We start from the raw sequence: 13,660 nt of genomic DNA, 5'->3' as shown, positions 1-13,660 counted from the left end.
TCTGATAAAAGTATGGCAATTCTGGGGCTTTCTTTCTGTGTCCATTAGAATGATAGCTCGTTCTCCATCCCCTCACTTTCAATCTGCAGGTGTCTTTAGGTCTAAAACGAGTCTCTTGTGGGCAGCATATAGATGGGTCTTTTTTTTTTTAAATCTATTCTAATGCTCTATGATTTTTATTGGAGTTTTTAGTCCATTTACATTCAAAGTGATTATTGATAGATATGAATTTAGTGCCATTCTGTTACCTTGGTGTTTCTGATGATATTCTCTTTCCCTTTGTAGTCTTTGTTGCTTTTAGTCTTTTTTCACCCAATCAAAGAGTCCCCTTTAATATTTCACACAGGGCTTGTTTGGTGGTCATAAACTCCTTTAGTTTTTCTTTATGTCTGGGAAACTCTCTCTCCTTCTATTTTGAATAAAAGTCTTGCTAGATAAAATATTCTTGGCTGCATATTTTTCCCATTTGCATGTTGAATATATCCTTTCATTTTCTTCTGGGGTGCCAAATTTCTTTGGACAGATCTACTGTTTACCTGATCTGTCTTCCTTTGTAGTTTAAGAACTTTCCACCCCCCTTGATGCTTTCAGAATTCTTTCCTTGTCTGTGTATTCTGTGAATTTGATTATTATTTGTCTTGGTGATGGCAGGCTTTTGTCGAATTTAATGGGAGTTCTTTGTGCTTCTAGGATTTTGATATTTGTTTCATTTTCCAGATTAGCGAAGTTTTTAGCTATAATTTGTTAAAAAAATTTATGCCCTTTTTTCTTTCTCTTCTTCTTCTGGGACTCCTATGATATGAAGGTTACTACACTTTAAGGAGCTGATAAGTTCCCCATGTCTACATTCATGACTTAATACCTTTCTTTCCCTCTTTATTGTAGCTTTTTAAAATTCCCATAATTTTATCTTCTGTATATTTCACTGGTTCACTCCTCTGCTTTTTCCATCCTTGTTGTCATTGCATCCATTCATTTTTGCACCTCTGTTATAACATTTCTTATTTTGGCCTGACTCGTTTTAGTTCTTTTATTTCTGCATTCTGGGATTCTCTAGTGTCTTCTATGCTTTTAAGGCCAGTTAGTTTCCTTATTATTATTGATTTAAATTCTGGTTCAGACATCTTATTGTTCCTATACTTTCTTTTGGGATGAATTCTTTCATTTTGGCATTTTCTCTGGGACACACTTTTTTCCTTAATAAAGCCTGTTGTATTTGTAAAGCCTATTGTATTCTTGCTTCTGAAAGTAATGGCTATATTAAGAAGAGGTCACCCCCCAAAAGTAAGCTAGATCTTAGGTATACTTTGATCTCTTTGTCAAAGGAAGGCAGACAAAATAATAATAATAGTAATAAAAATTTTAAAAATGAAAACAAAAATAATTTTTAAAAAAGGGAAGGAGGATGTTATGTACATTTAGTTATGCTTGTTAAAATAATCTAGATAAAAATTTTAAAAAGAAAGGATAAAAATAAAAATGAAATTAAATAAATTTTTTAAAAAGGAAGCTAGATCCTATTTCCTCTAGATATAATGATTTGCAACACTATGATCAGTAGATTTGGTGTGTGTGAAGGGTTTTTGTTGGTGTTCAGGGGTGTGCAGCCTGCTGTGCTGCTTCTCTGGCAAACTTATCTTAGTGCAGATGCACCTACAAGCCGTAGGAGGGTGGATTTTGGTCAAAGAGGCAACAGCTTCCACTGGGTGGCACTGTTTTACTCATTGAGTTGTGGGTCAGTGCTGATAGGTGAGTTGTGGGTCAGTGCTGATAGGTGGTGGTGTTAGTGGTGGAAATGGTATTGCCCTGCTTTCTCGTCTCCAGAGTGGGAAGTTTATGCTGGTCACTCTTTTTTTTTTTTTTAAGATTTTATTTATTTATTCATCACACACACACACACACACACACACACACAGAGGCAGAGACACAGGCAGAGGGAGAAGTAGGCTCCATGCAGGGAACCCAATGTGGGACTCCATCTTGGGTCTCTAGGATGATGCCCTGGGATGAAGGTGGCATTAAACCTCTGAGCCACCCAGGCTGCCCCATGCTGGTCACTCTTAAAAATATTATTTATTTGAGAGAGAGAGAGAGAGAGAGGGAGAGAGAAATCATGATTGGGGGTGGGTAGGAGTAGAGGGAGAGGGAGAAGCGGGTACCCTGCTGAGCAAGGAACCTGACATGGGGCTCGCTCACAGGACTCTGAATTACCTGAGCCAAACACAGACACTTAACCAACTGAGCCACCCAGGTGCCTCTACACTGGCCACTCTTTAGGAAGCCCTTACAGGAAAGCAATGACTTCTCTTTTGTCCCTGGCTTCTCCCAGATTCTTGACTTCACCGTTCCTGCATCCGAACTGTCCACCTTCGCAGGTGGAGGCACAACACTCCAGTGTTTTATCTCAAGTGCATGGCTGAGTTTCAAAACTCCAAATTTTAGAGATCTGTGCTATGCAGACCCTCGCTGATCCTGTGGGGAAGGGTCTCACTGAGCTTTTGCCATTTTCCAATTTCTCTTAGAAATTGGTGGTCTGACACAATGTTTTAGAGTTTATCATTGCATCCATTCATTGGGTAAAATGTACCCCAAACACGGCACCAGGTTTGCTGCCCTCAGACAGCATCTCTACTTCTATGCTAATGACAGGCATCCACTGGGTCTTTTGTCCACAGATAGGTCATGCCACCTCGCTCAAATGCACCCTAAGCAAGGAAAGTCTTTCTTCCTGTGTGATGCAGTGGATTCTCAGAATATGCTGTCCATTCTGGGCCTCTGCCCTCCTTTCCTGCTGGCACACTACCAAGCCCATTGGTCATGACTCTGGTGAGGGTGCAGAACTCCAAAATCTCAGACTTTCCACTCCAGTGCTTATAGAAACTTGTGGTGGTCAGTCCATCTTCTTTTCCCAGTCAGTGGTTTTGGGGAAGAGTTCTTCATGTGAGATCCCCTGTGGACACCTTCACTCTTTTTCTCTCCGTCTCTCCTTCTCTCCCTGACCAGGGCTCCCTCCCCTTCTCAGCACCCACAGTTCTTCCCCCACTCTCACCAAATTGACTCTTTACAGCTCTTACCTTCCACAATATGGCTGCTTTCCTAGTTCTAATTGTGCATTTTTGCTCTTTCTGTCCCCAAATTGATTTCTTGTATGTTCACGGCGATTTGGCACTCATCAGACTGCATTCAAGGGAAGAGCCAAATTCAGACCCACCCCCCCGCTCCCCTGCTATCTTAATTCTTCCCTGATAGAAAATTTAAAGTAATTGTCTTAAAGATAGCAACTGGACTTGGGAAAACAGTGAAGAATTTTAGTAAGACCCTCAATAAAGGGGTAGAAAACATAAAAAAAAGAAAAAAATCAGAGATGAAGAACTCAATAAATGAAATTAAAATATGCTAGATAGAATGAATAGCAAGCTAGGGGAAGCAGAATGGATCAATGAGCTATACGACAGATAATGGAAAGTAATCAAGCTGCACAGGAGAGGAAAAATAATTCAAAGGAAACACAGACTTAGGGAACTCAGAGACATCATCAAGCATAATAACATTTATACTATCAGGATTACAGAAGGAGAAGAAAGAGAAAAGGGGCAGAAAATTTATTTGATGAAATAATATCTAAAAATTTCCCAAATCTGGTGAAGGAAATAGAAATCAAGAATCAGGAAGCACAGAGAGAGCTCCCAACAAAATCAACCTAAGGAGGTCCTCAGCAAGACACATAGTAATTAAAATGGCAAAAAAAAAAAAAAAAAAAAGTGATAAAGAGATAATTTAAAAGCAGCAAAGGAAAAGAAGGCAGTTACATACAAGATAAGCCCTATAAGGTTATCAGCAGAGTTTTCAGCAGAAACTATAGGCCAGAAGAGGGTGGTATGATGCACTCCAAGTACTGAAAGGATGGAAGCCTGGGTGGCTCAGTGGATGAGCGTCTGCCTTCAGCTTGGGTCATGATCCCGGGGTCTGGGGATCGAGTCCCACATTAGGCTCCCTGCGTGGAGCCTGCTTCTCCCTCTGCCTGTGTCTCTGGCTCTCTTTCTGTCTCTCTCTCTCTGTCTCATGAATAAATAAATAAATAAATAATCTTTAAAAAAGTACTGAAAGGAAAACAAAACTAAACAAAGAACCATTAGAGCCGAGAATATTCTATCCAGTAAGGCTATAATTCAGAAGAAGAGATAAAGAGTTTCCCAGACAAACAAAAGTTGAAGGACTTCATGACCACTAAACCAGCACTACAAGAAATATTAAAGGGGACTGTGAGTGGAAAGGAATGGCAAGACCAAAATGAAAGGAAGCATGAAAGCAGTAAAAATAACGATATCTATAAAATCAGTCAAAGGACTCACAAAATGAAAAGATGTAAAAGAAGTCACCACATACCTAAAATGTGCGTTTGGAGGGAAAGAGAAATAAGGTATGGATTCAGTGTTAAGTGACCAATAAGTTAATATCGACTGCTATGGGCAGAAGCTGTTATATACAAGCTAAATGATATCCATGAATCAAAAACTACAAATAGACATGGAAAATTTAAGAGATAAGAATTCAAGTGTATCACTAAAGAAAGCCAGCTAACCATGAGAAAAGAGAGCGAGAGGAGAAAGGAACAGAGAACTGCTAAAATAACCATAAACACATAAAAAATGTTGATAACTACATACCTATCAATAAATGCATTGAATACAAATGTACTAAATTCTCCAGTCAAAAGTGTGATGGGTGGATAAAAAAGCAAGTCCTACCTCTCTGCTGCCTACAAGAGATTCATTTCAGACCTAAAATCACATGCAGATTGAAAGAGAAGGGATGGAGAATTGTTTATCAAGCAAAAGATGTGAAATGAAAGCCAAGGTAGCAATATTGTATCAGAAAAAATAGACTTACAGAAATACTGTAACAAGAGGCAAAGAATGACATTATAAAATAACAATGAGAATAATGAGCAAAATATATAATACTTTTAAATATTTATGCACCCAACATTGGAGCACCCAAATGTATAAAACAAGTAATAACATAATGGATATAATCCACAGTAATACAATAATGGGGGGGGACTTTAACACCCACTTACATCAATGGACAGACCATCAAAGCAGAAAATCAACAGGGAAACAGAGGCAAACTAAATCCAACAATGGATTAAATATTAGCAAATTGAATCCAAAGATACATTTAAAAAGTCACTTATCATGATCGAGTGGAATTTATTAATGAGATTCAAATGATGTTCAATATTCATAAATCAATCAACATGATTTATGACATCAACAAGAGAAAGGATAAAAACTGTATGATCATTTAAATAGGTTCAGAAAAATCATCTGACAAAGTACAACTTCCATTGATGATAAAATCCCTCAACAAAATAGATTTAGAGATAACATAACTCAACATAATAAAGGTGATATATAAAAAACCCGAGCTAACATCATACAAATAATGAAAAACTTTTTCCCTTAGGTCAGGAATAAGACAAGAATGTTCACTATCACCACTTTTATTAAACATAGTACTGGAAGGCCCAGCCACAGAAATATGACAAGAAAAAGGGGATAAAAAGGCATCCAAATTGGCAAGGAAGAAGTAAAACTTTCACCATTTTCAGATGACACGATACTACGTATAAAAAACCCTAAGAACTTCTCCAAAAAACTCCTAGACTGATAAATGAATTCAGTATGGTCACAGAATATAGAATCAATATAGAGAAATACCTTGCATTTGTATACACTAATAAAGAAACAGAAGAGAAATTAAGAGAAAAACAATTCCATTTACAATTGCACCAAAACTAATAAAATACCTAGAAATACACTTAACCAAAGAGGTGAAAGACCTGAAAACTATAAACACTGGCGGAGAAAATTGAAAGTGACACAAAGAAATGGAAAAATGTTCCGTGTTCATAGTTTGGAAGAACAAATATTGTTAACATGTCCATATTCTCCAAAGCAATCTATAGATTTAATGCAGTGCCTATAAAAATATCAACAGCATTTTTTTTTATTGGAGTTCAATTTGCCAACATATCACCCAGTGCTCATCCCATCAAGTATTTTTCACACAACTAGAGCAAACAATCCTAAAATTTGTATGGAAACACAAAACACACTGAATGGCCGAAAACAAAGCTAGAGGTGTCACAATTACAGATTTCAAGGTATCCTACAAAGCTGTAGCAATCAAAACGGTATGAAACTGGCACCAAATAGACACATACATCAACGGAACAGAGGAAAGAGCCCAGAAATAAACCCATGATTTTATGGTCAATTAAACGTTGCCAAGGGGACAAGAATGTGCAATGGGAAATAGAAAGTCTCTTCAACAAGTGCAGTTGGGAAAACTAGACAGCTACATGCAAAAGAAAGAAGGTTGATCACTTTCTTACACCATAGACAAAAGAAGCTCAAGGTGGAATAAAGACCTAAATGAGGGGCTGAAATTCCATAAACATCTTAGGACAGAGCATAGGCAGTAAGGTCTCAGATATTGGCCACAGAACATCATTTTAGATATGTCTCCAGAGGCAAGGGAAACAAAAGCAAAAGAATCTATTAACTACATCAAATTAAAAAGCTTCTGAGAAGCCAATGAAACAATCAATAAAACAAAAAAACAACCTAAGGGATGGGAGGATCTGTTTGCAAATAATATATTTCATAAAGGGCTACTATCCAATCAATATATATAAAGAACTTGTACAAGTCAACACCTAATAAAACAAATAATCCCATTTTTAAAAGGATGGAACACATGAATAGACGTTTCTCCAAAGAAGACACCCATATGGTCAACAGACATAAGATGCTCAACATCACTCATCATCAGGGAAATGCAAATCAAAACCACAATGAAATATCACGTCACACCTGTCACATTGATTAAATACAAAAAAAAAAAAAAAAAGAAAAGAAAATACACAAGAAATAAGTGTTGGAGACTCCTAAGTGGTTCAGGCGTTGAGCATCTGCCTTTGGTTCAAGGAGTGACCCTGAGGTCCTGGGATCGAGTCCCACGTCAGGCTCTCCGCAGGGAGCCTGCTTCTCCCTCTGCCTGTGTCTCTGCCTCTCTCTCTGTGTCTCTCATGAATAAATCAATAAAATCTTAAAAAAAAAAAAGAAACAAGTCTTGGGGATGATGCGAAGAAAAAGGAACCCTTGTACATTGTTGACGGAAATTCAAACTGGTGCAGCCACTATGGAAAAGAGCATGGAGGTTCCTCAAAGCATTAAAAATAGAATTACCAGAGAACCCAGTTATTGTGCTACTTGATATTTACCCAACGAATGTAAAAACACTAAAATGAAAAGATATAAGCTCCCTGATGTTTCCTCTAGCATTATTTACAACAACCAAATTATGAAAACAGCCCAAGTGTCCATTTATGGATAAACAGAGAAAAAAGATATGATAGGCGCACATGATGAAATATTACTCAGCCATGAAAATGACTAGAATCTTGCCATTTGCAACAACATGGAGCTAGAGAGTATGATAGTGAGTGAAAAAAGTTATTCAGAGAAAGGTTAATGCTGTATAGTCTCAAATTCACTCACATGTGGATTTTAAGACACACACAAAAAAGGAACAAAAAGAAAAGAGACAAAGGAAAAACCAGACTCTTATTTATCTATAGAGAACAGACTATTGGTTCCCAGAGGGGAGGTGGGTGGAGGAGACGGGAAAACAGGAGAAGGGGATTAGGATTACATTTATGTTCATGAACGTTGACTAATGTATAGAATTGCTGAATAACTGATTTTATACCTGAAACTAACTCACATGGTATGTTAACTATAGTGGAATTGAAAAAAATCCCAAAGAAAAAATAACTCCGCAAAACAAAAAGGTGTAGTTCTTGGTGTTTCTTGGCTTTTCTTCCCAGGTAGACTCAATGCTCCTTGAATACAGTGCCTCATCACTCCCCTGTGCACACTGTACTTTCATGAGTGCTTGGGTCCAGGCAGGTGCTAAGTGGCTGGTGGTGAGTGAATATGTATTAATGCCAGTCAGATGGAGGGGGAACTCTTCAGATGTTTCCATGTCCTGTGGTCTCTGTGATGCCTACTGGTTCCTCCCGAAGAATAATGGAGAACTGGGGGTTGCTGAGGCTGCTACAATCATGGGGAATCTGGACAAGCAAATAGAGCATCTGTTGAAAAGAAACCCTTGGGCCCAAATGTCACCTTGGTCCAGACCAAGTCACCAGATCTGGTTTAATCCCTAACCAACTGCAGTTCCCACCTCCCCCAGAAATAAAGTCTTCACCATCAGTGCGGGATTCTCTGGTTTGGCCCAGGGAGGTTCTCTGTCACATGCGCCCTCTCCATCCCCATGGAGGGGAGGTCATCTGCATGGTTAGACCCCCTGCTCTCCCAGTTAAGGGTAAGGGACCTTCCCTGAAACACTCCTTTCTCTTCTTTCACCAACTTCCTTCCTATGAAAACCCTCCATTTGCACCACTGCTCAGAGCTCCCCTTACCTGCCAGGTGGGAGGCTGCCTCATTCTTGAATCACTTAATAAAACCAGGTGGATCTCTGAATGTAACTCTTTGGTTGTTTTTTTGGCACAAGCAGTGAGAAGTCAGAGGTGTGAAGGAGCTGGGGTAGGGGTGGGACAGGGAAGGAAATACCTGGGGTGGGGCAGTCACAGGGCAGGAGGGACAGAGAGACAGCAGGTCCAGGGCTGGTGCTGGGAGCCGGGTATTTTCCTGGGTTACTGTCTGGGTGAGAAGAAAGGGCTGAGAGGTGGGGCCACTTTTCCAGGCTACACAGGACTTGTTCTGTAGCATCTGAATCAGGGGGCGGGGGCGGGATGGACACTGGAAGAAGCTGGAAGGGAGAAGCTGGAGGCCAGAGGGGAGGCAGAGCAAGAGGGGAAGTGAGACTGAGTAGGTGTCCAGGGCTGAGGGAGGAGCACATTTGCATTGTGGCAGAGACTCAGGGAAGGGTTGTGTGTAGAGAGGAAGTCAGAGGAAGGGGCTGGGAGGGGGTCTGTGTGTGAGGACAGACATCAAAGAGCGACTTTGCAAGAGAAAGAACATCTGCAAACACAATGCTGTTCCTGCAACTTGTGCTGTTGGTGGTTCTCCTCCCGGAGGGTGACAGCGAAGATGGTGAGAGCTCCGGTCCTGTCCAATCTGTGCACGTGTGTGTGTGTGTGTGTGTGTGTGCGCGTGCATGTGTGTGATGTGTGTAAATGTCCTTGTGTGCCTCTAAGTGTGCATTTGATTATGTGTATACATGTGTGAGGGCGTGAGTGTGTCTTCCAGTCTCTGTATTTGTGATGAATATATGTCTTGTGTGTCTTTATGCAAGTGTTTTAATATGTGTTTGTGTGTGTGTATGTGTCTCTGTGTCTGTATACTTGTGTGTGTGTGTATATATTTGTTTGTGTAAGAATGTGTGTACGTTTCTATGTGTGTGTTTTTGTGTGGATGTGCATGTGTGCACTTGTTGCCTGGGTTCCCAGCACAGACCTGGGCAGGGAGAGAGTCAGTCTGCTTCCTCCCCGAGCATCCCCAACCACAGGGCCCTGTGCTCTCCTGAAGGATGGGTGCGAGGCCCGGGCTCCGGGGCAGCACTGTCTCCTGAGTTGACTTGGCTTCTCTGTCCTCCAGATTTTGGGTCCCGTCCCCGGCCCCTTAGTCTCCATTCCCTCTCCTTCCCAATGCCCTCCTCTTCCTCAGTCTATCTGTCCTTTTTCCCACAGCCTTCCAGGAGCCAGTCTCCTTCCAAGTCATCCTGACCACATCCTTTTACAACCGTTCCTGGACACAAAATCTTGCCTCAGCTTGGCTGGATGAGTTGCAGACTCATGGCTGGGACAGTGACTCTGGCACTTTCTTGTTCCTGTGGCCTTGGGCCAAAGGCAAATTGAGCAAAGAGGAGCTGATTGAACGGGAAAGGACATTCCATACCTTCTCCATTAGATTTCCCCTGATATTTCAGGACCGTGTCAGTGACTGGCAGCTTGAATGTGAGTTCAGTTCCCTCTGGTGGGATGGAGGAGGCTGGTCTGTGTGTGTCCTGGGATCCTTCTTCCTCCAGGAAAGAGGCTTCATTGAACCTCATGTGTCCCCATCATGAAGCTGAATCCCACCACTGTGGGCAGAGCGTGGAGCCAGACTGTGATTCTTGAAAAGCTTCACATCTTCTGCTTCGTCCCGCTCCTCTCATTGACCACAGGGCCCTCCTGTCCCACTAGTTCTCCCACGACCTGGGAGTTCTCCCTCTCCCCTTTCCCTGGCCTCCAACCAGGCACCTCTGGTCCTCACTCTGTGACTGACTCCTTGATCTGCTTTTCTCCTCATTCAGTCCTATCAGCAATGTCTATCTATGTGTTCCCTGTACCCCACTGCTCTCCCTTCATTTTAAATTGTTTTTACCTGAACTTCTCTGCTGAGCCCTTCCCTTTCCTCTGCCCACATCCTTCATGTCTCTCCTCTAACATTCATTCCTTCCTCCATCATTCACCTCTCTCTCTCCACCTCCAGCTACCACCGCTTCCCCTTTATCTGAGCCTCCCATCAAATCAAATTCTATGCAATTCCCTCCAATCCCCTGAACTTCTCTACTTCCACTATCCTAGGCTTTGCTTTATCTCATTTTAGTTTTTTCACTCCCCCTGTCCTGTAATTCACAGTCTCTCTTCCCAGATCCCTTTCAGGTACAGATGGCAGAAGGCTGCGGCCTGTACTTTGGGGAACCATCAGTAGGATTCATGCAGATTGCTTATCAAGGATCAGATCTTGTGAGTTTCCAGAACAAGTCATGGTGGCCATCTCCAAAGGGAGGAAGGAGAGCTCAGCAAGTCTGTAAACTATTAAATCAGTACCATGTGGTCAATTTAAGAATACATTCACACATCAATGACTTCTGTCCCCGTTACCTGTTGGGTCTTCTTGATGCAGGGAAGGCAGATCTCCAGCGACAAGGTCAGTCCTGCTTCCTCGCTCCAAGAATTCTCTATTCTGCACTCATAAATTTGCATTATTCCCTCACATTCAGGGAAGAAGGAATCAAGAGGGAGAAGGGATGATGGTGATAGGTCTAAGGGTGAAGACCTCCCCTCAGTCTGTGAATCCCTGTCCTGTTTCCACAGTGAGGCCCGAGGCCTGGCTGTCCGCTGGCCCCAGCCCCGGGTCTGGCCATCTGCGGCTGGTGTGCCATGTCTCCGGCTTCTACCCCAAGCCTGTGTGGGTGACGTGGATGCGGGGCGAGCAGGAGCAACAGGGAAGGTGGCGAGGTGACGTCCTTCCCCATGCTGACGGCACGTGGTATCTTCAGGTGTCCTTGGATGTGAAAGTCAAGGAGGTGGCCGGCCTGTCCTGCCGTGTGAGACACAGCAGTCTAGGAGGCCAGGACATGGTCCTCCACTGGGGTGAGGAAGAACTGGGCCTGGCTGGGAAAGGGGCAGGGGGCCCTTCACCAGGGCAGGAGAGTCAGAAGAAAAATTAGGGATTCTAGGAACTCCAGGCCAAGAAGAACAAAAAATCAGTAACCCAAGAGTTGGAAGAACTGAGGGTGAGGGTCCTGCAGATGTGGGAGGATGCGGAGGGTGAGGTGAAGTGTCCATCTCTGAGGAGGGATGGGAGAAGGGAAAGGGGGAAAGGCAGCTGGTGAGATGGATGGTGACAGGAGTGGAGAGGACCTGGGAGGTGCAGTCCAACCTGGGGTGGATGGGAAATGATACCCTCTGGGCCCAACCCCACAGAGCAGCCCCACTCCATGGGCTTGGTCTTCCTGGTGGTGATCGTGCCCCTGGTGCTCCTGGCAGGCCTGGCGTGGTGGCTCTGGATGCGCTGGTGAGTCTCTGGAGCCCCCTTCCTGCTCTTTCCCACCTGTCTCCCCACCTTTCAGTGTGTCCTCAGCCCTCCTGCCACCTGTGCCCTTCCCCCCTGCAGCCTCCCCTCCACCTGCTGCAGAGGGATTCCTTTTTATTCCTCCCAGGAAAACACACAGCAGACCTCAGTGCATGGACTTCCCTTTGAAGTGAGATCCCAGCAGCCCAGGCCCCTGGACTGACCTCAAGGCAGCTCAGCCGTGATGTCCTGGCAACTCTCTGTGTGCAACTTTGTCTTTGGTTCCTGCTTAATGATCGTTTGTCAATATAAGCTAGGTGTAATTTAGTGGGATTTGTTGTTCTAACTTGATTCTGGAGCTTAAGTCTCAAAATCGAATTCAGAGCAAAATGAAATCCTTATAACCTCCCCGAGTCCCTGGCATCTGATGTCACTTCCTCCAGTGAGCCCTCCCTGATTCATAATTGGAATCAGTCTCTGCCTGGTACGAATTTTAACCTGCACTTTGGCAGTTCTATTCAGATACCCATGGCTTTTTGCCACTGTTAGGTTCCTTTCCCCTTTCTAATTCTTAGGCCTCTGAAGAGCAACGTCCATGTCTTTATGATATTTGTAATTTGGTAAGGTATCTCACATGCATGAAATAAAAATCCCGGTGAATAAATGCTAAGTCTGTAGGCTTTTCTTTTTCTGTTGCTTCCTGAAATGTTTGTAGTAGTTGAGATGTTTGATGCTTGAAGGATGGACAGATATCCCCCACTTCAGGCCAATCATCGTATAGATTCCACATGACCTCACCCAGTGCGATGGTTTGGGTCCAGGCATCTGGTCCAGGTGGCACAGTCACACAAAGTTGATTTTTTGTGGCCAATGTTTGAGGCTCTCTCTTGTCCTGAAGGATACGATGTGAGGTATAAAGCTGAAAAACCACAATCATTTTCGCACCACAGAAGCAAGTCTGAGGAGGAATTCGGTATTCAAGAAGACAGGGAAATTGTATACATGAAATTTTCCAAGGGGGTAGATCTGAAGTGTTCTCACCAAAAGAAAGGTAATTAGGAGAATCGAAAAAGAAACAAGAGGGTCGGCGGGAGGAGCTAGGATGATGGAGTAGTAAGCAGATTACAGGCTTGCCTCATCCCTTAAACTCTGCTAGATAAATATCAAAGTATTCTGAATACCCAAGAAATCTGTCTGATAACTGATGGAACAAACTACACAGCTAGAGAGAGAGAAGAAGCCACATCATGGAAGGTAGGAGGTGCAGAGACATGATTTGGGGGAGAAATGGATTGTGGTTTCTGCTAGTGGTAGGAGCCATGGTCATGGAGAGAGGAGAGAGAGAGAAGTGAACATGGGACCACACAAGGAGAAACTACCAGGAAGCCAATGAATGGGAAAATAAGAGGCCCTTATTTTTCTGAGATTTTGTAGCCAACAGGGCTCAAAAACTGGAATTTTGGAGGTCCACATTATGGCTGGTGTGGAGCCTTGAAGGGATTGCAATGATCCTGTGGAGAAGCCCAGGGGCAGACAGCGTGATCTGAGGTCTGTTAGGATGCACTGGGAGCGATGTTGATCCTTCTCGTAGTGCATCTGGGAGAGATGCCATTGCCTCTCTGGGTACATAAGGGACAGTAGGTGCCATTAGCCTCCCGCACCCTTTAGCGTAAGTGCAGCAACACTGGCAGAAGGCAGATAGCCCGGACACTAGCTATTTGCTATGCTTTACGACAAACTCCATGCTCCTGTGCTTTGGTGCAACTACCCATCTGGAACAAACCTGCACCCCTCTCAGTGCAGCAAGACCCTCCCCGAGATGACCAGTGTGAGGCCCTGCCATG

The 13,660-nt window shown here is 43.2% G+C and overlaps 1 protein-coding gene across 1 annotated transcript; it reads left to right on the top strand.

Annotated features, from left to right (window-relative positions):
* Positions 1-9,026: 9,026 nt before the first annotated feature.
* Positions 9,027-12,480, top strand: LOC112912078 (T-cell surface glycoprotein CD1a-like). The gene is made up of 6 exons (XM_025988820.2): positions 9,027-9,128; positions 9,725-9,991; positions 10,671-10,949; positions 11,117-11,395; positions 11,729-11,819; positions 11,965-12,480. Exons 1-6 carry the CDS (start codon positions 9,068-9,070, stop codon positions 12,008-12,010), a joined length of 1,023 nt encoding a protein of 340 aa, XP_025844605.1. The 5' UTR covers positions 9,027-9,067; the 3' UTR covers positions 12,011-12,480.
* The last annotated feature ends 1,180 nt before the right edge of the window (positions 12,481-13,660 follow it).

Source organism: Vulpes vulpes, chromosome 5 (assembly GCF_048418805.1).
Source record: "Vulpes vulpes isolate BD-2025 chromosome 5, VulVul3, whole genome shotgun sequence".
Classification (NCBI taxonomy): Eukaryota; Metazoa; Chordata; class Mammalia; order Carnivora; family Canidae; genus Vulpes; species Vulpes vulpes.
Note: the sequence above shows the minus strand (reverse complement) of the source record. Positions and strands in the feature narration are given on the sequence as shown.